This window comes from Ictidomys tridecemlineatus, chromosome 7, assembly GCF_052094955.1.
Source record: "Ictidomys tridecemlineatus isolate mIctTri1 chromosome 7, mIctTri1.hap1, whole genome shotgun sequence".
Lineage (NCBI taxonomy): Eukaryota > Metazoa > Chordata > Mammalia > Rodentia > Sciuridae > Ictidomys > Ictidomys tridecemlineatus.
In genome coordinates this window covers 51,727,068-51,749,183 of record NC_135483.1, presented here as the reverse complement: position 1 = coordinate 51,749,183, position 22,116 = coordinate 51,727,068, and the positions used below count along the sequence as shown (strand labels likewise).

At 36.9% G+C, this 22,116-nt stretch overlaps 1 protein-coding gene across 13 annotated transcripts in view; it reads right to left on the bottom strand.

Moving 5' to 3' along the window:
* Window positions 1–22,116, bottom strand: part of Tpd52 (tumor protein D52) — a 102,410-nt gene that overhangs the window by 7,954 nt on the left and 72,340 nt on the right. For 7 of the 13 annotated variants that reach the window (XM_078016984.1, XM_078016985.1, XM_078016983.1 and 4 more), the window contains 4 exons: window positions 20,678–20,793; window positions 10,285–10,433; window positions 7,018–7,119; window positions 5,913–5,939 (listed from right to left, as the gene is read on the bottom strand). In XM_078016984.1, coding sequence (XP_077873110.1) covers window positions 5,913–5,939; window positions 7,018–7,119; window positions 10,285–10,433; window positions 20,678–20,793 — 394 coding nt within the window. The remainder of the gene's footprint in view (window positions 1–5,912; window positions 5,940–7,017; window positions 7,120–10,284; window positions 10,434–20,677; window positions 20,794–22,116) is intronic. The other 6 variants (XM_021733738.3, XM_005336015.5, XM_021733739.3 and 3 more) reach the window with 1 other exon arrangement.

Sequence of the window (22,116 nt, the reverse complement as noted above, 5' to 3'; positions counted from 1 at the left end):
TATTTTGTGTGTTTATGATTTGGTTTTCTCTGAGACTCGGTTGTTAACAAATGATAATGTGTTTTAAATGCAGCTCCTCAAATCTAGTATTGTATTCATGTGTAATATAGTTACTATTTTAAAATACATCAAAATGTTCTGAAAGTTTGTGTAATCAAGATAATCAATAAAATATTTGGACATCTCTGTACTTGATATCTTAGGTAACACAGGAAAAGATCCATTTAACTGAGTATTCTCTCCATCCTACAACGGTGGTTAATATGTTGGCCTAAAGGACTATAATATACTCTGGAAGGCATTTACTAGTCCTTTTCCTACTTGATCTGAAGTTTATTGGTTCCATATTTGGGGGACAGAGATTGATGATAAGCATCCTTCTAAATTCCCCACACCAGAACTCCAGTCATCACCTGCCCCTCACCTCATCCTTCTAAAGAAACTGCCTAGAACAGCCACACTGCCACAAACCACCTTCCACCATAAGTCATATGATAACTGGGCCAGGGAGCAGAGCCCACACCTAACCTCCTGTGAGCTACAGATTGTTTGGACTGAATAGGGCAGGGGGTTAAAAGATTCAAAGTCAGCTTCTGGTTCAGTTACTGGCAGTTACTTCAGCCAGAAAGTCACATTGACTTAAATACTAACAAAGCCTTCTTTGAGACAAGGGGAAAGCTTCAAGCACAGGAAGCCTGTTCCCAAAGAAGGAATCAAGCCTAAGCACAGTTAGAGGTAACAAGGAGAGAAGACCATGAGGGAACAGGACAGGATTGAGGAGGAACTGGTTTCCTCGGTTTCTAGAAGTTATCCTAATTTCTAACCCATTTCCAATAAAGCAGGACTGCCTTGATTGGGGCCTGGACTTGCTTCCTTTCCTCTCTGTGGATCACAAAATATATATATATTTTTTTTAATCTGTGCAATCCAGTCTCCATTTAAGATGAACTAACAGATAGTTTTCTGTTCCATGCAACCAGATCTTCACTAGAACACGCATTATGGCAGAAACTATCAAATTCTGGTGATAGAAGGCAAGGGATGGCCAAACCCGGATAAACAGTCCACAGGACATACACTGAATTCTACAGCATCAACGGACTGAGGAAATAAGTGAATAAGGTAAGTACAAATTTTAAAAATTCACAGCTAATTGCAGTCACTGATCTTATCAGCAGACAGCTAGGTTCTCAGTCCCATTAACCAACACAAACCGACAATGTTCTTCAGTGGTAATATGTAAGAAAGAGAAAGGAAGCAATCTGATTAAGGTTTATTTGTGAAAATCACTGAACTGAATTTTATTTGAACAATTTGAGCAATTCTCTGTGTGCATTGTATTTCACAGTAAAAGGGTTTTTAGATGTACCCATTAAAAAAATGAAATCAATTAATAGAGATAGGGTTATAGTTGAGGCTTCTCTGCCTTTGAGGTAGCCATTTCAGTAGGAAGAACAAGGAGCACACACCAGCTTCAATTCCATCCAATTATCTGGTCTTCTCTACCATCCAAATTTAGATGAAATTCTATCCTTTTTTTTTTTTTTTTTTTTTTTTTTTAAGATAGTCTGTAATCCAGGGGGCAGTAGCTCTCTCATTTGGGCTTCTCTTTGGAAAGTTAACAAAAGCTTCAACTGCTTCAACTTAAAATTTCATCCAAGGTTAAATATAATGTGGAAACCTTCAAAAGCAAAATGCCAGGGTGCTATTAGACCAGAATCATCTCATAGGCTGTAAAGATCAGTTAGCATCTATAGCAAACTTTCCCACCTTGATTTGTAACCATCAAATATATTATCAAAGTAGAAATACAAAGCTGTGTTTCTCAAAACACACTGAGAAGAAGAAAAAAAAAAGTCACAGGGCAACCTGATTCTCACTAAATACTTTCTAATCTCAAATTTACTCCTACTGTGAAAAGGTTATTCATTTTTTTTTTTTTTTTTTGGTGGTGCTGGGGATTGAACCCAGGCCTTGTGTATGCAGGGCAAGCACTCTACCAACTGAGCTATATCCCCAGCCCCCAAAAGATAATTTTTTTAAAATAGCTAAACTGATTTTAATTTTTTTTCTGATTTCTTACACAGTTATTTTGAACTTTTCATCTTACTAACTAGGGATGGAGGGGCAGATGGTGGGGTGGGGGAAGGATACAGTAAGTGCAGAAAGAGAAGGAAGAGGATATGCAGGCGTGTTAGAATACTTTCAGCCAGGCAGGCTTGTAAGAGCCGTCTGCACATGATTACGCCATTTTGCCCCCAACAATGTCTTCATGTAGGCAATGGAAGAGTTACTTCTGAGCAATGCCTAGAGAAACCATCTCAAACTATCACACCTCTGGGGAGGCACAGTTGAGAGTGCCAGTTTCAGATCTAGGGTGTCCTGGGGTCAAATCCAGACCATCAGTTACTCACACTTGCTTGCCAACCCTGCCGAAATCAATCTCCCCTTGGGGCAGATTCCTCCCAGCTGCAGTATGAAAGCAATACCCGCAATTACTTCAGAAGCTCAATCCATAGCTTTGCGAGGCATAAACTCTTTAACCATTATTATAATGGATGATTTGAGTTGAAACACAAATCAGCATCTACTTTGTGCTAAATGTCCTCTCTCAAAGTTTTCAAATTTCATAGTTATTTCATTCATTAGCTTTGACTCTACAGTCCAGAACAGTACTCAATACACAGCACTCAATAAATACTTCTAAATGAAAGAATCGAGGAATAAACAATTTTGTTAACTAAAATTGGGAAGTAGAGGTATGAAAGGTAGAAAAGTTATTATAGTGTTTCAAAGTCTAATCAAAGGGTATTCTCTTTCTAAAAAGAGACATTTCTTTTTCACTAAGCGGTAGAAATTTTCAGCAAAAGTGACTTATCTTGAATGATTTTAACAGAACAAAAAAATATCTATCATATACATGAAGAAACATTTTAAAAGAAGCAATTCCCTTTGAAAATGAAGGCAAAATGATTTAGCACTTCCTCTTAAATGTATCAAAAATAGAGCAACATGCTACTAAATAAATACAGTTATACTATTTGTAACAATGAAACTTATGTTTAACAGTAGCACTGAAGAACTGTCCTTTTAAAGTTTATCTTGAAATTGTAAAAGCATGAGTCAATACTTACATGTATGTATAAATAGTAAGCAAACAGGAGAGTGGTGGAAATGCATACAGCACCTGGGGGAAAGCTGGCTGTCCCCAGAAGTTCCCCAGGACAGTTCTCATTATCTTGTCCTACCTGACCCTTAGCCACCCTGCTGGGCCCTCATTCTCAAAGCATAAAACAGATATTCATATCATCATTCCTTCTCTCTTACTCACTCCCCCTACCCACTCCATCTCTCTCTACCTCCTTCTCTTTCCTCTCCATCTCCCTCATTTTCCCTCTCTCTCTTTCTCCTCTCCTCTTTTCCCCTAATCAAAGTATGACAAATATCTAAACTTTAAGAGATAATTAGATGACTCTGTAAAATTAAAACCGTAGTTGACTCTAATACCTTCAAGTTGGCAAAACTAGGTACATTTCTCCTTCTGTATTTGTAATTACATTTAAGAGTGAAATCACTGGCCTAAATTTTCCAGAAATACAGATTTGGAACAGTTAACTGAATTAACCAAGCAGTTGCCCAAAGGAGCTTCCTGCATCTATCCCTGGTGGTAAGGGGCCTTGTTGCTGAAATTGGAGCACTCAACTCTACAATCTAGCTCCCTCTCCTTGGACAGTTCCTGTGGCTAGTATTTGCCTCTGTGACCCACTTGATCTCAAAGATGTAGTTTTTCTTCATACATCTTAACACACTCCATCAGATTAAGTGACTGGTGCACACCTGTAATCCCACCTACTTGGGATTATAGGAGGATTCCAAGGCCAGCCTGGGAATTTAGCAAGACCTTGTCTCAAAAAATTAAAAGGACTTGGGGTGTGGTTTAGCAGTAGAGTGCCCCTGGGTTCAACTCCCAGTACCACCAAAAAGTGAGGGCAGGTTATCCAACTTTTGGTCTGTTAAGAATTAATTACAAAGATTTGTCAGTATCTTATGTCTCTCATTCCAAGTATTATTAATAATGAGAGACATAAGATATTATTAATATTAATTAATATTATTAATCTTTTAATCAAAAGATTTACTTAACATCCACATATTGATACACAGTATAGTCATTAAAAATAAGACTAGATACCTAGATCCATCTACTTGATATTTCTAAAGATGCAGAAAAATAATAGTGATAAGTACAGATGAAACATATCATTTCTCTAGAGCCCTTGCATGTTCTTATAGTTTACATCTATATCACACCTAACATTCTTTAATCAAATACTTACAGAGTCTTCCATTCTTAAATGCATCCCAAGTCCCCTTCTCCTTACCTCACTTGACTCAAAAATTTTAAGCTCTATTTTAATAACTGCCTTGTCTGTTTTATAGTTATAACCTTAGGATCTGCCCACAGCAGGTAACCTCAAGTTAGCAGAATGAATTATATAACTAAATGCTTACTCAGTGGCCTACAATATTTAGGCCATTTTTTAAAATATGGTGCCGGGGATTGAACCCAGGGCCTTGTGCATGCAAGGCAAGCACTCTCCCAACTGAGCTACAGCCCCAGCCCCTACACCATTTTTTTACTGAACTCCAAAGATATAAAATCACCTCCTATTACTGGTGACTTGATTTTTAATTTTTTTTTTTTTTGTATTGAGGGTTGAATCCAGGGGTGCTTTACCACTGAGCTACCTCCCCACCCTTTCTATTTTTTATTTTGAGACTAAGTTGCTTAGAGTCTCACTAAATTGCTGAAGTTAGGCTCAAACATGCAATCCTCCTGCCTCAGCCTCCTGGGTCAATGAGATTATAGGCATGTGCCACTGCACCTAGCTAGTGACTTGATTTTTTTAACACATAATTTTTTGCTTTAAAGATTTCAACATTTAGAGTCTGTACATCCCTCACTTCTAGGACTAAGTGTCACCAAAATCTGAGCTATTAAGTATCCATTTGCTTATTTAAGAAGGCCTATTATAGCTAGATCACAACAGTGATGCTTGAGAAGACAATCTGCTGTAACAGAAATGGAAACTACTATATTATCCTTCCTGCTGACACTCTAAAGATCTCCCTCCACTTTTGTTTTCTTCCCACACCTGACTGGATTATCAGAGTCTGCCTGGGAGAGAAGAAAGGTTTGCTCAACATCACAAGTACTCCTATAAGGCATGACCTGAGCTAACATCTTTTAAATGAGCTTTCTGTTTTAGACTAATACACTTTTTCCTTTGCAAATCATGAAATTGCTTTGGTGCATAAAGAATATAACTGGGGTAATAAAATGGTAAAAACTGTAAGCTAGTAAAACAAGTATTAAAAAGTGTGAAGTAATGGTAAAAAAAAATTCTTATGTTTATTTTAACAAACACATAAGAAAGTAGAGTTGCTCATATAAGACAGAGGACTTAACACGAGGCAGTACATATGCAGTCTATTATAATTACATAATGGAACCCAGGTGAAGGAGAATTCCAACATCCTTACAAAAGCACCAAAGAACCAAAAGCATCAAAAACAAACAAACAAAGTCAGACATTAAAAGGGAGGAATTCTGCATGCCATGGTAAGACTGCTTCTTTTTACAAAAAAAAAATTAAAAAAGAAACTTCAAAACCATTTCCATATCCCTTGAACCACAGTGTCAAATTCTTCTTTTAATTTATCCATTACTCATGGTATACAAGAAACCCTCCCTTTAAAATTAGAAATGCACTAGAGGAAAAAGATATTGCAAATGCAAGAAAATTATGTAGTGGACAAACATGACTATTCAACGTGGCTGAATAATCTCATCTTAGCACACTTGTCTTACATGACTGCTAGACTGCAGTGATGGTTCAAACTCTCCTTACCTAAAGGAATGTGAAAAAGCTTGCAATCTGTAAGAAGCCAGAGTAAGCATTAAAAAAGAAAGGAAGTACTGATAAATCTAGAACAATTAAATAACCTACTTTTAAAAAGTCATATGATGTTTTACCTGGGCCCTAAAATGCTACACCATTCAATCAGCATAAAAAGAAGAGAGAGCATCTAATAAACGTATGTATATATATAACACACACATATGTGTAAAAGGGGTCAAGAAAACTATGCTTATTACATTAAGCTTAGATTTACAATACTCCAAATACAATGAGCCAGGAACTTAGTTATTTTGATACAAAGTATATAATACCTTAACTGACCAAACCTATTCAACTAACAAAATTCTGGTTGTAAAATCTACTTTCTCCACAAACAAAAAACACAAAGTCATGCAATCTGAGCTTTTTTTTTTTTTTATCACAAATTTTGCATGCCAACAGAAAGCACAGCTGATATAAACCATGTTTGTCATCTTCAGCACTACTCTAATCCACATGGGTACAGGGAGGCACAAAAGCACTATGAAGTGGTTTTATCAAAATGACAAGAAAAATATCTGCAAACTAATCTCAAATACAAATGCAAAATAAAAAGCAACAGCTCAAAAATCAAGATTTGGGCCTAAGCATGAATGTAGGTACAGCTTACAAGTTAGTACGCATCACTGCACAAATCAGCCTGTTGCAATCACACCATGGTCACATTCAGAACGTAAAGCTGGGTCTCAATCCAAGCGTGCATGTCAATGTTCTTGTACTCATCCCCAGAAAGGCACCAGGCTCTGCCCACAATCACAAATTTGCAACCACCAGGGACATACTTACCACCCTGTAAAATGAAGGAGGACTAAAAAACACAAAAGTTTGCAACCAGAATTTCTCAACAACTTTTAACAGATTCATAAGGTGATCATTTTGAAGTCAGAATTTTATGTAAACTTTTTAGGTCCTGGCTGGAGAGAGCACCCTCCCTCACTCGATCAGAGGAGAGAATTCAGCATCATCTTGAGCCAAAGTTGGGAAACAAAAGCAATCACAAGAGCATTTCAATCTGCCTGAGCTACTTAGTGAGCAAGGAAAAATGCAGACATACTTTACATCTTCCAGCTTTCTGGTGATGACTGAGCCAACAGATGACAATGCAGCAGAAGCCTTCTGTCCAGCCTGAGACAGGGTTTCAGACGTCTTCTTATATCTATGTCCAATTATTAAAAAAAAAAAAAAGTCAGTTAACATTTTCTAACATTATTTCAAGGCAGTGGTCACCATCTACTGAAGGACTCTCAAATATCTTTTTTTAATAGTATCTTTTTTATCTTTTATTTTTTTAGCTGTATATGAACACAATGCCTTTATTTATTTTTATGTGACGCCGAGGATCAAATCTAGTGCTTCACATGTGCTAGACAACCCTCTACAACTGAGTCACAACTCTAGCCCCTCAAAATAAAATACCTTTAAAAACTTCTAAAATCCTTCCTAATACCAGGGCAGCAACAATCACATCACAGTCTGAGCCATCATTTCCGGCAGTTTCCTGTAGCACCCTCATCCAGACAGAAAGGCAGAGGCTTATTACAGAAGGCCCACAGAATCCAAGGGAAGTGTTTCAAATAGTAGCAAAATGAAAATGAGCCGAAATGAAATCAAATTGTTCAAATGCCTTTTACACCGTTATCTCACGTAGTTAAAGCAAATAAAACCAGGCTCAAAAGCAAAAAGTAGGTCAGGTTCAGTAGAGCCCTTGTATATTTTATTATCTAAACAAATTTTATGAGCATATTTTTTTAAAATTTTTCCCATCTGTACAGCTACCAAGTAAGGACTTGTTGAACCCTCAACAGAGTATGTAAAAGATGCAACACTTAAAATGACTCTAGGGTGATATTGTACCAGAAAGGGTTAAGTTACCATCCCCTCTCTTCCCAGCCACCTAAGATTAGAAAAACAAACAACAAAAAGAGTATGGTACCTACCACAAAGGTTAAGATCCCCACTGTGGAAATGAATGCTCAGGCATTTTTTAAAAATATTTTTTTAGTTGTAGATGGACACAATGTCTTTATTCTTATTTATTTATTTTTATGTGGTGCTGAGAATCGAACCCAGGGCCTCACGAATGTGAAACAAGAGCTCAACCACTAAGCTACAAGCCCAGCCCCTCAGGCATTTTTTCTTACCCCATCAAGATCAAATACCAGGAACAAACATTGTTCATGATAATGCAGTCAAAGACTAGTTTCCTTTGTGTTTTCCCACTGCCAACTAATATGAATGGAAATGGACCAAGAGTGGGCAAGTACCATCAGGTCAAAAGCAGCTGGCCTCACCAATGACGGCTAAGCTGTAAACAACTCCTAGCTCACCTGGTCAGCAGTTGCAGAGATACAAAAGATAAGACAACAGTTTAAATCCCTCGCTAGAAGTTTGCTCCTCCTTGTGACAAGAAAGAAAACTGCACTATGATAATGCTATATCAGAACTTGTATGATCAAAGACACATCTCAAAGAACTGGTCTCTGTTATGAGCACATAGAAGAGACTGATCCGAGAATCTTATGATACATACAAGCAGGCTAAAAAATAAAAAGGACTGGCTGTATAGTTGTCCAGACTTTAATTTGAGTCCTGACCCAACATTTTGAGAGGTGTGTGACCTCAAAACTTCACTTATCTGGGCCTATTTCCTTATCTAGGGTTGTCTTACCAATACCCTAATGACTTATTCTGAGGACTAAACGACACTATATATATATTTGGAAAGTCAATATACAGTAGTCCCCTCCCTAATCTGATGGCAATACACGTTCCAAGACCATCAGTGTATGCATAAAACCACAGATCTCACAAGCTCTGTATATACTGTTTTCTCCAATGTGGCTTCTAAGTGACTTGGTAGCATATTCAACATGAATACACTGGACAAAGGGGATGATTTGTATCCAAAGCAGGATAGCATGAGTTTTTTGGGTTTTTTGTTTGTTTTTTTAATGATTTCTGGAAGTACCTAATGGAGGGAAAATATTTTTCCTCTCATGTTTTTAATTGGTGCATTATAGTTGTACACGATGATGGTATTTGCTGTTACATACTCATACATGCATACAACACACAATATAACAGTATAATTTGGCCAAAATCACTCCCCAGCACTTCCCTCTTCCTTCCCCAACTCCCTCAGTCCCTTTCTTCTACTGATCTTCCCTTTGATTTTCATGAGATCCTCCCCCTCTTTTTCCTATCTAGCTTCCACATATGATAGAAAACATATGACCCTTAACTTTCTGAGTTTGACTTATTTTGCTTAACATAATGGTCTCTAGCTATACCCATTTTCCTGCAAATAACATAATTTCTTTTTTTATGACTAAATAAAACTCTTCTTTATCCATTCATTGATGGACACCTCGGCTGATTCCATAGTTTGGCTATGTGAATTGTGCTGCTATAAACATGAGTATACATATACCACTGTAGTGTGAAGACTTTTAATTCTTTAGGACAAATACCAAGAAGTGATAGAACTAGACCATATGGTGGTTCCATGCCTAGTCTTTTCAGGAATCTCCACACTGATTTCCATAGCAGTTGTACTAATTTATAATCTCACCAACAGTGTAAAAGTATTCCTTTTTCTCCACATCCTCCCCAGCATTTATTATTATTTGTATTCTTGATGACTGTCATCTGACTGATGTGAGATGAAAACTCAGTGTAGTTTTGATGTGCATTTCCCTTATTGCTAATGATGAACATTTTTTTTCATATATTTATTGGCCATTTGTATTCTTTTTTGGAGAAGTGTCTGTTTAATTCATTTGCCCTTTTATTAATGGGGTTATTTTGCTTATTAAAGTTTTTTGTATGCTTTATATATTCTAGATATTAATCCTATCAGAAGAGTAGCTAGCAAAGATTTTCTCCTATTCAGTAGGTTATCTCTTACATCTAATTGTTTCCTTTGCTAGACAGCAAGAGATTTTATCATGCTACTCAGAAGGGCATGCAATTTAAAACTTATTATTTATTTCTAGAATTTTTTCATTTAATATTCTCAGAGTATAGTTGACTATAAGAAACTGAAACCTCAGGAAACAACTATGGTAAAGGAGGACTATTGTATAGCCTTCTTGAATTTGAATTTTGTTTTTTTCAACTTGCATATGAGGCTGTTTTTATTTCTATTCCCTAAAACAGTTAGAAAAACCAAAGTTATAACAGAGAAACAGAAAGAAAGTGCTCTGTGGGATTTAAATAAAAGCTATCCAAGTGTCCTCATCCCCTTTCTCTTCCCTTCCCCAAAGAAAAAGTACAGAAATGTCCTTCATGTTGTCTAGAAAAATGTATTGAGGGAACATACGCAGATGTTGCCGTCACATCTTGCCACCCTTTGGCAATGTTCTGTTTTAGTTCCTGTAGTGAATTGATTCCAAGTTTCCGCTTGATCTCTGCTAGATGCTTCTCTTTTGCTGCTAACACCTGAGACAGAGTCTGGATTTCTTCTTCTACCTATGAGGAAGAGATTTGGGGGAGGAATATGGCAAAAGTTATTCAGTAAGTCAAGATTATTAGAGCAAAACTCTACTCAAAATTCCAGAGTGATTTAAAAATTGATTCATTTACCTGTCTTTTTAAAACATCATGTTATTATACAAACAGGCTACATGCTGGTTCTCTCTACAGAGCTGTTCTTTTCTCTCTGCAGGTAATTGTTCAAATTCCTATTGAGCTGTATCTGCCTCCTCTCTCCCTGTAGTTCTTTACTTAGTTATCGCATGGTGGATGAGAGCTGAAAACCCTTTCCAACAGATAATGCTCAAATCACTCCAATACCTATTCTGCTGACCTGTGATGCACAGGTCAGCAGAATAGGTATTTGAATGCCCACAAAATCTTCTATTTTTGTACAAAATCAAAATAACCTTCATTCCCCACTAAAACATGGACCACCAACCCACACCAGAATCCAACCTTCTTGTGTATTTCGTGAGTTCATACTGGGTGTATCATTTTTCATGACAGCCAAAGAAACTGCCATAATAAACCACACTGCCTCCCACAGGGGCCTGTGGAGATCCTTTGTGGGTCAGGGACCCAAGACCATTCACCCATCGAGGGGCCGTGAACCAGTGATATGCCTGGTGGGAAAGAGGTACTTAACTAATCATTCTCTCATCCAGAAGCTCAGTTTGAGAAATTGAGATAACACTGAAAGGAGAAGCTGAAAAGACTTGGAGGAAGAAGCTGCGGAAGCTAAAACTGTAAGCAGGTGCTACAAAGAAAAGAAAGGAAAAAGGCTAAACCAGGAAATCAGAAAAAGGGTAGGCTCACACGTGGAAACACACCATATGGGAGAAAATTTGGGTTTTTTTTGTCCTAGAAAATTGAAAAATTAGGTCCCTAAGGTATGCTTCTGACTATTCTAGACCTTTACAGAAATGCTTCCTTTAGCTTGCTGCAAAACCATACTCTCAGCCCTCACTTCTATGACCTCAAAGACAATACAACCTTTAGCAACAACATACATAACTAAGTCAACTGTTTGCGCTGCTAATTAAATCTTAAGAGAACATGAAATTAAAAAATATAGTACCAACAATGTAGAGAAGCATATATCAAACATGATGTGGATACCAAAAAATAGAATACTCTGACCACTCGGCTCTTAAATGGCTTAACTGGAAGGTATGGCAAGAACAGACCATCTTCTGTGCCTGTAGGAGATAGCTCAAGAATACCAGTTTTGAAAGATATATTTTAAGATTAATGCTGATGAAGTAGAATGTAAAAATGTAGCAGAAGGGGAGTAAATATGGTTCAAAATTGAGTAAATTGAATGATTTGCCCAAAGTCATCCAACAAGTAACACAGGAACCACAAATTCAACCCAGGTTTCCAGACTCCACTTCTCCATGATTTCAGAATGAGTGACTTAGTTTAAGCTCTGAAAGTACTTACAAATCTTTGCAATTAAACCCAGGGGCCTCATCGTGCACTCTTACCTTTCCAATACCTCTTTCTCCCCCAAACTCCAAATCCCCGGGTACTTCACATAGAACTAAATGGTAAGTTCCTACCCCTCACTTTTCTGAGGTACCAATTTTCCCTAATGAAACTTAGAAAAGAAAAAAAAAGACCACTGTGAATCTTCCTAACAATGCACAACCCAGTGCATTCCCTGCTTTTGTTGGTTAGGATGTGATAAAATATGGCCCAACATAGCTACCATTCCTTAATTCCACATACACAATGACTTTAAAAGCATTAGAGAACATCAGTAAGAATCTCTGGTGCAAATCAAAAATAACAAGTGAAAAAGGCATTACAAGGTTCTATTAATGGAGACTGTGGTACTTGGCATTAAGAACAGACATGTGAGGACTAGGAATGTAGCCCAGTCATACACTGCCTGCCTAGCTTGTGAGAGGCTATGGGTTCAATTCCTAGTACTGAAAAAGAGGAAAGGGAAGGAGAGGAAGAACAGGCCTGTTGACCAGTGGAATAAAATTAAGCAAACTAGTTTTCAATAAAAGTGGCCAAGATAACTAGTGGGAAAAAAATAGGTTTGTTTATTTTGGTTTTTGGTTTTGGTTTGTTTTTTATCCCCAATAAATATGACTTGGACAACTGAATTTCTAATTTCTTGAATAAAAGAATAAAACTGAGCACTTAACTCAGTTCATATACAAAAATTAACTCAAAATGGATCAGAAACCCAAATATAAAAACTAAGCCATATAACTCTCAAAATAAATCACCGAGGCAAATCTTTAAAACCTTGATTTAGGCAATGGTTTCTTAGATATGACACATAAAGCACAAGCAACAAGGAAAAAATTAAATTAGACATCATCAAAATTAAAAACTGCTGTGCTCCAAAATACATTATCATGAAATTAAAATGACAACTGACAAATCAGGTGTAATCTGACTTGTAGGTCTGTAATCCCAGTGACTAGGGAGTTTAAAGTAGGAAGACTACAAGTTTAAGGCCAGTCTCAACAACTTGGCAAGATCCTGTCTCAAAAAGTATATTGTTGAGGGGCTGGGGTTATGGGGCTCAGTAGTAGAGTGCTCACCTAGCATGCATGAGGCACTGGGTTCAATCCTCAGCACCACATAAAAATAAAATAAAGATATTGTTTCCACCTAAAACTAAAAAATAAATATTAAAAAAAAAGTACATTGTTGGGCTGGGTTGTGGCTCAGCGGTAGGGTGCTTGCCTAGCACATGTGAGGCATTGGGTTCAATCCTCAGCACCACATAAAAATAAATAAATAAAATAAAGGTATTGTGTCCAACTACAACTAAATTTTTTTTTTAAATTATATGGTTATATTGTGTACATGTACAAATATGTAACAATAAATCCCATCAATATGTACAACTACAATGCACCAATAAAATATGTAGAGGGGAAAAAAAAGATCCTATCTCAAATTAAAAATACAAAAAGGGCTGGGGATGTAGGTCAGTGGTAGAACACCTCTGGGCTCAACCCCTGTACAAAAAAGAAAAGAAAAACTGACAGAATGGGCAAATTAAGTGCCTGAGAGTTAAATGTTATATATTACAATATGTCTGGTCTAGTATCCAAAATATATAAAGAAACTTACAGCTGAATAATAAAGACAAATAACCAGATTTAAGTGGGAAAGAGACTTGAGTAGACATTTCTTGCAAGAAGAAAAGATGATCAACATCAACAGAAATAACACTTTACATCCAGTAGGACTGCTATAACCAAAAAGACAGACATAAACCAGTGTTGGCAAGGACAAAGTTACTAAAGTAAACCTCAGTTACTGTTGGTGGAAGATAAAATGATGCAGTTTGGCAGCAAAGCAGTTGGATGGTTCCTCAAAAATTAAAAAAAAAAAAAAAAAAAAAAAAAAGCTACCATATGTCCTGGCAGTTCTACTCCTAGGTATTTAACGAAGCGAACTGAAAACATATATCCCAGAAAAACCCATATACAAATGTCCACAGCAGTATTACTCTTAACAGCCCCAAGTGAAAACAACCTAAATGTCCATCAACTGATGAATGGAAAGACAAAATGTGACCATGTAATGGAATACTGTTCAGCCATTAAAAGTCCTGGTATGTGTCACATGAGTGAACTTTGAAAACATACAAAGTAAAAGAAGCAATCATAAATGACCATGTGTTACATGATTTCATTTACATGCAAACTTTCAGAATAGGCAAATCTATGGGGAAAGAGATAATCACCAGGGGCTGGGGAGGGAGAATTGGGACTGACTGTTAAGGGGAACAGGTTTCTTTGTGAGGTGATGAGAATGTTCTGGTATTGGCAGTGATGGCTGTACAACCTAGTGAATGAACATAGGCAAACCCCAAATTGTACACTTTGAAAGGTTGAATTTGATAGTATTTAAGTTATAGCTCAAAGTAAGAATAGAGTTGGAGAATATTATGCTAAGTGAAATAAGCCAATCTCAAAAAAAATCAGGGACCAAATATTTTCTCTGATAAGTGGATGCTAATGGGGGTGGGGGCACCTAGGATAAGTGGAAGAAGTTTGGATGGGGCAAAGGGGAGGTCGGGAGGAGACAGGGGTAGGAAAGACAGTGGAATGATGGGCATCACTGCTCTAGGTACATGTATGATTGCACAAATGATGAGACTCTACTTCATGCACAACCCAAAGAAGTGAAAACTTTTACTCCATTTGTGTACAATGAATCAAAGAGCTTTCTACTATCATGTATAACTGATGGGAACTAATAGATTAGATAGATAGATAGATAAATTGATTAAAATAAATAAAGAGCTGGGCACAGCAGCCCATGCCTGTAATCCCAACGGCTCAGGAGGCTGAGACAGGAGGATCACAAGTTCAAAGCCAGCCCTAGCAACTTCGTTTGGTGCTAAGCAAATCAGTGAGACCCTGTCTCTAAATAAAATACAAAATAGGGCTGGGCATGTGGCTCAGTGGTTGTGTGCCCCTGAGTTCAATCCCTGGGTCCCCCCTCCCCCCCCAAAAAAAAAAGAATACAAAAAAATAAAAGGGTTTTTTAAAAAAAATCTATTGAAGTTTCTGCAATTATTTCAACCAGTTTTTTTCCAAATTGAAAATTATCCTTACTTAGAAGTGTAAATGATTTTTGTTGTATCTAATTATTATTACTACACAACCAAGAGGTAACAGTCATTGTATTCTGTCATATCTCACAGACTTTGGGAAAGGTGGATAAACTTCTAAAAAAAGCATGAATACTATACAAACAAAACAGGATGTGCCCAGGCATCAGAGTTCATAAAGGCTGAACTCTGAATATAGGCCTAAAGGCTGCTACCCTTTATTGTGTAGGCAACCTTGATCTTCACAACCTTGGATCAGGCTTCTGTCATATGATACTAAAGCACAAGAAACCACAGGAGAAATATACATCAAGTTGACTTTATCAAAATTAAAAACCTCTTTGTTTCAAAGGGTACAATGAAGTGTAGCTCAGTGGTACAGTGCTTGTCCAGCATATATAAGGTGCTGGGTTCAATCCCAGGAAAAAAGGAAAGAAAAAACAATCCATAGAGTGGGGAAAATATTTACAAATCATAGACCCGATAACTTCATTTACTAAACAAAGTTATATAATCTATTTCAAAACCTAGACCTTTGTTTCCTCTCCCATCCATCATGATAACATCTGCTATTAAAATTAATAAAAATAATACACTGAGAGCTCAGTATATTATTTTTATTAATAGACATTAGGTGCCATTAATTATTTTTATTTTGATATAATATTGAGAGCTGGAAAGGATTTGGAAAAAATGATCTTTCATACACCAAGAAAAACATGAGGAAGAGCATCTTGGCTATGTTGGTGTACATGGGAATATAAATAATTCTACTTCAAGGACTTTCTCTTAAAGAAATAATTAAAGAAGTGCATAAAGATTTATGTGAAAGTATTTTTATCAATTATTCATAATAGCAAAAAAACCCCAGAATGTTTATAAATGACAATATGTCCATCAACTAAAAATGAGCTTACAGAAATCAAAAATAAGATTGTGAAAGATTATTTATTGGTATGAAAAATGTTTTGAAATTTAAATAAGTGGGGAAAAGCTACAGATGTATATTCTAATGTTTTCTTAGAAGAGATTTCTAAAACAGGTTACAGCAATATATACAAAGAAAGTCAAGAAACTGAATCTAAAAACTTTGACACTGTCGTTCATTACAATCTTCTTCAATTTTTAATGTTTCTATAGTAAACATAACTTGTAGAAAAACTGGATTTTGTCTTTTTAAAAGTAACATTAGTCACACCTTAAATACTCATAATAATCCTCACCCTCCTCATAAGGCCTATGTCAGTCTCCCTTACCCATTCTATCCCAGCCTTATTCATAAAACCTTTTGGAAAGAAATGGATAGTGCAAACAGCCAGACAAAGAAGGAAACAGGGCTTTGAAAGATATTATAACCAACTAGATCTAATGGACATTCATGGAACTCTCCCCCACAAAACCATAGAACCCACATTTTTCTCAGTTACAAAAAGGAACATTCTCCAGGCAACAGCGTAAGTCTTGATAACATTTAAGCTGTACAAGCACCTTCTCTAAACCACAATGAAATGAAATTAGAAATCAAAAGCCAAAGGAAAATTGGAAAATTCATAGTTACGAAAAGTAACACACTGTTCAACCACCTGTAAGTTGAAGAAGAAATACAAAGGGAATTACAAAAAAAAAAATTTTTTTTTGAGAGAGAGAATTTTTTAAATATTTATTTTTTAGTTTTCAGTGGACACAACATCTTTATTTTATTTGTATGTGGTGCTGAGGATTGAACCCAGCACCCTGTGCATGCCAGGCAAGCGCACTACCGCTTGAGCCACATCCCCAGCCCCAAAATATTTTGAGATGAATGAAAACAAAACCACAAGATACTAAAGCTGATGGGTTGTAATGAAAACAGTGTCCGTGGGAAATATACACCTATCAATATCTATATAAAAAAGAATAAAGATGTCAAATCAATACCATAAATCCACATCTTAAAGAAAGAGAAAAAAAACAGTTAACTAAATGCAAAGCTAACAAGAGGAAGAGAATAATAAAGACTAAACAAAATGTAAACTAGGAAACAATGATGAATAAAGTTGAAGCTGATTCTTTAAAAAGATCAGCATGATTGAAAAAAAATAGCTAGACAGAAGAAAGAGAAGATACAAAAAAATCTAAGTCAGAATGAAAGTGGGGCCATTATTAACCCTGCAGAAACAGATATTATAAAAGAATACTATGAACAATTATATGCAGGCAAAGTAGATAACCTAGATTAAATGGACAAATTCTTCAAAATAGAGAAATAATCAAAACCAATGCCAAAAGAAATAGAATATCTTTTTTTGGGAGAAATAATTTTTTGGGAGACAGTTCTGGGGATCAACCCCTACTTTTCCTCAGCATGGAAAAGTATACTTATGAAAAACTGATGGCTAGTATAATACTAGATGGTGAAATACTAGATTATCCCAAGATTAAGAATAGGATAGGGATACTCCACTGCTCTTCAACACTCTACTAGATATTTTAGACAGAGCAATTATGCAAGAAAAATAAATAAAAGATGTGCAAACTAAAAAGAGAAAAACTACCTTTATTCACAGATGACATGATTTTACATATAGAAAATCCTAAAGAACCCACAAAAAAAAACTATTAATGCTCACAAACAAATTCAGCAAAATGTCAGGATATCAGATCAACATTAAAATTTGATTGTATTTCTATACAATAGCAATGAACAACCTAAAAAGAAAACTTAAAAAACAATTCTAGGACTGAGGATAGAGCTCAGCAGTAGAATGCTTGCCTCACATACATGAAGTTCTAGGGGTTGATCCCCAGAACCGTCTCCCAAAAAATTATATTTATGACTGCACACAAAAGAATAAAATTTTAAAAGAATAAAACAATAAAATGTTAACAGTAAAAGGATCAAATACATAAAAATTTTAAAGGAATAAACATAACTAAGGAAGTGTAAGTTGTACACAGAAAAATAAAAAACACTGCTAAATGGTAAGACATTCTATGTTGATGAACTAAAGACTTAATATTGTTGAGGTAGCAATATTCACCAGGTGTGGTGGTGCATGCCTACAATCCCAGTGGCTAGGAAGGCTGAAACAGGAGAATCACGAATTCAAAGCCAGCCTCAGCAACAGCAAGGCACTAAGCAACTTATTAAGCAATCCACCCCCCCTACAAAAAAGATAGCAATATTCACCAACTCAATCTACAGATTCAATGCCAGCCCTATCAAAATTCCAGTGGTATTTTTTGTGGTGGAAAAGCAGCTTCTACTGGGAGCAGTGGTGAGTACCTGTAATTCCAGTGACTCTCGAGTCTGATGAAAGAGGATCCTGGGTTCAAAGCCACCCTCAACAATTTAGCAAGGCCATTAAGCAACTTGGTGAGACTCTGTCTCAAAAAAATAAAATAAAAAAGGCTAGGGATATGGCTCAGTGATTAAGCACCCTGGGTTCAATCCCTGGTACCAAAGGGGGAAAAAAAAAAGATGATGAAGAAGAAGAGGAGCAGATTCTGAAGTCCATTTGTAATTCCAAGGGACCCTGAATTACATTTTTTAAAAGAAGAAAAGGTCAAGGATTCATACTTTGAGATTTCAAAACTTACTACAAAGCTATAGTAATCAAAACAGCATAAAATTATTCTAAGAAGAAACATCTAGAGGAATGTAACAGAATTGAACAGCTCTGAAATAAATTCATATATGGTTAACTGATTTTTGACAAAGATGCCAACAGCATTTACTGGAAAAGAATAGTCTGAGAAAACTAAACATCCACATGCAAAAAAATGAACTTGGAACCCTACCACAAACCACAGAGATTAACTCAAAATAAACAAAGGGCTTTAAATGTAAAAGCTAACACCATAAAAATATTAGAAGAAAACACAGGGGCAAATCTTTATGATCTGAGATTTGGAAATGAATTTTTATATATAACACCAAAACCACAAGCAACTAGAGAGGAAAACAATTGGAATTCATCAAAAATTAATGTTTACATATCAAGAGATACAATCGAGAAAGTAAAAAGACAACCTACAAGACAGAAGAAAACATTTGACTGCTGTGTATCTACTAAGGGTCTAGCGTCCAGAATACACACAAACACACACACACACACACACACACACACACAAACACTCTCTCTCTTTCTCTCTCTCTCTCTCTCTCTCTCTCTCTCTCACACACACACACACACACACACACATCTCCACAACAGACAAGCAACCAATTATTTAAATGGGCAAAAGACTTAAATAGACATTTCTCCAAGAGAGATAAATGATCAATGAGCACATGAATAGATGCTCAATATCACTAGTCATTAGAAAAATTCAAATCAAAACCACAACGAGATACCACTTCATACCCACTAGAATGGCTATTAATGAAGGAAACAGAGACTAACATGTTACCAAGGATGTGAATAAATGGCTGGTGATAATACAAAATGGTGTCACTGCTGTGGAAGTTTGGTGGTTCTCCAAAAATGTTAAAGGTGGAATCACCCCATGACAAAGCAATTCCACTTCCAGGCATAACAAATATCTGTACATAAATGCTAAAAGCTCACTATTCACAATAATTAAAAGATAGAAACTACCCAAATGTCCCATCAATAAATGAATGAAGAAACAAAATATGCTAGGTACATGCAATGGAATATTATTCAGCCGTAAAAATGAAGTACTGACACATACTACGAAATGAATAAACCTTGAAAACATTATGTTAAGCAGAAGAAACCAGATGTCACATATTGCATGATTCCATTTACATGAAATATCCAGAAAGCAGTTAAATCCATACAGGCACAAGCAGATTAGCTATTTCCAGGGGCTGAGAGAAGGAAAACCAAACAGTAACTGCTTAATGAGTATGGACAACTCCTTTGGAACAAGAGAAAATGTTTGGAACTTGAAAGATGTAATAGTGCACAACAATGTGAATGCACTAAACGCTATTGAATCGTACACTTTTAAAACAGTTCAACTGAACGGTACCCAGAGATGCTCTACCACTAAATCACATCTCCAGTCCTTCTTGTTGTTTTATTTTGAATCAGGGTTTTGCTAAGTTGACCAGTCTGACTTCAAACTTGCAATCCTCCTGCCTCAGCCTCCCAAGTCACTGTGATTTTTTACAGGTGTACCACAATGCCCAGAAAAACAGTTAATTTTATGTTATGTGAGTTTTATAGAAGAAAGGAAGTTAGGAAAGAAGGAAGTTGGAATTTTGAAGTCAGGCAGAAAGCTGAAGGAAGGAAAGGAGGGAGGGAGGAATGGAGTTGGAGAGCAGAAGGTTCAGAGGTGCCAATACCCACAACACAGGCAGGGACAGGGCAGTCACTGGTGTGGCTGAAGAACACAAGTATCAGGCTCAGTAACGTCCCTTAGGAGACTTGCTGTATTGTTCCCACCCATTTCCTCCTCCACACGCTACATCTCAGACCCACTTGACCCATATGTTTTATTATATAAAAACAAACTGGAATCATCCCCTCTATCTCCTCTCCTGAAGCAAGACCTAATTTAAGCAGTAAACACAAGGTGCTTTCTCTTCCCTGGAACTAACTGTAAACCAGTCCCACATGCTTTAGAGAAACAAGGAAACTGCATATTAAGTGCAACAAAACACCAGCTTATAAAAGGAATGGTTCTCCTTCACCTTTGCAAGTTCTCTTCTCAGCTCTTCTTGCTCCTCTTCTGAGAGGGTCTCTGTGGCACTGAGCGTGGCTGCAACATCTTCTCCTTCCTCGGGTACTGTGGGTGTCCTCAGCAGACCTTGGGGATAAAAAAAAAAAGAAAGAGAAAAGTCTGTCAATTATGAAAGGTCAGTAGAATTCTCCTTTGGGTTGCTCCGCTAACCCGGCCAGAATAAAGTCAATTAGGTTAGATTCACACATCACCTCTCTGTACCTTCAAATGACCTGGCTCTCAACAAAAGACAAGAGTAAAGTCTGGGCTAACCACTAAAACCACCAACTTAGACTCTGCCAGAATATGAATTTAGAGAATACAGGCTTCTGCTAGCTTCTGCTCACATTCTCAGTCACCATGCAGTTTGGACAGAGCAGAAGAGAGGCTGGGAATGGAATCTGCACAGGATACATCTATAAGATGCTACATAAGCAAATCAGCATAAACGAGATGAGAGATTTTAGCCCCTGGGAGAAGACTGTACACATCGTTAGCTTCCTGTGGTGATCAAACCCAACATTCAAAAGCCTCAGGGATGGGAAGGTTGCTCAGTGGTAGAGCACTTGCCTAGGATGTGTGAGGTCCTGGGTTCCATCCCCAGCACCATCCAAAGAAAAGAAAAACAGTGAAGAATCAACCATGGGATGAACTTAAAGCCCTGAAGAAATTCTATTCCTTCCATTTCTTTCCATGTAGCTCAGGGTTAGAGTACTCTTGAGTTCAATCCTCAGTACGAGGGATCCAGATACTCTTTAAAAAGCATACATACAAATACACGCATACACACAAAAACACAGACTTTTCATATTATTTAAAGCCAAATCAGTTGCACCCATTCCCCTGGAACAGAGCCCACTAGATGAGCTCTGTATCTGGAGCATGGCCAGGAAGACAGCTGCCCCTCCGCTCTCCCCTGTCTTCTTGCTCAATCCTCATCCAAAGGCGAAGATGAGGCCAGCAAGATCCTAAACCTTAAGTACAAAATGGAAGTGAGCACCAAAAAACTCAATACAAATAATATTGTAATGCAGTTTTAAAATCAAAATTAATTCCAAGAATCCATGACAAACAAAATACCCAACTTTAAATAGGATCCGTACTGCTTTTTTTTCTCCTCTTGCTTTGGGTTCTCAAATGGCTCTACATGGACAGCACTGTTACTGACCATGACTTTACAATTTTAATATTCTGTTCATCACAGATTTTGTTTGCATTAAGTTTGATGTTTTAAAAGCACTGTATTAACATATCTGATTGCTGAGTTTTGGACACCCACTTAAACATCTCCACCTGAAGCAAGCACTCACGGGCCTCCTGCTTACACAGACACTATGGTCCACCCACCCGTTCCCATGTTGCAGATTTGAGATTTCATGGTTTTCTGTAGCAGCAAAAATTTTTTTTTTT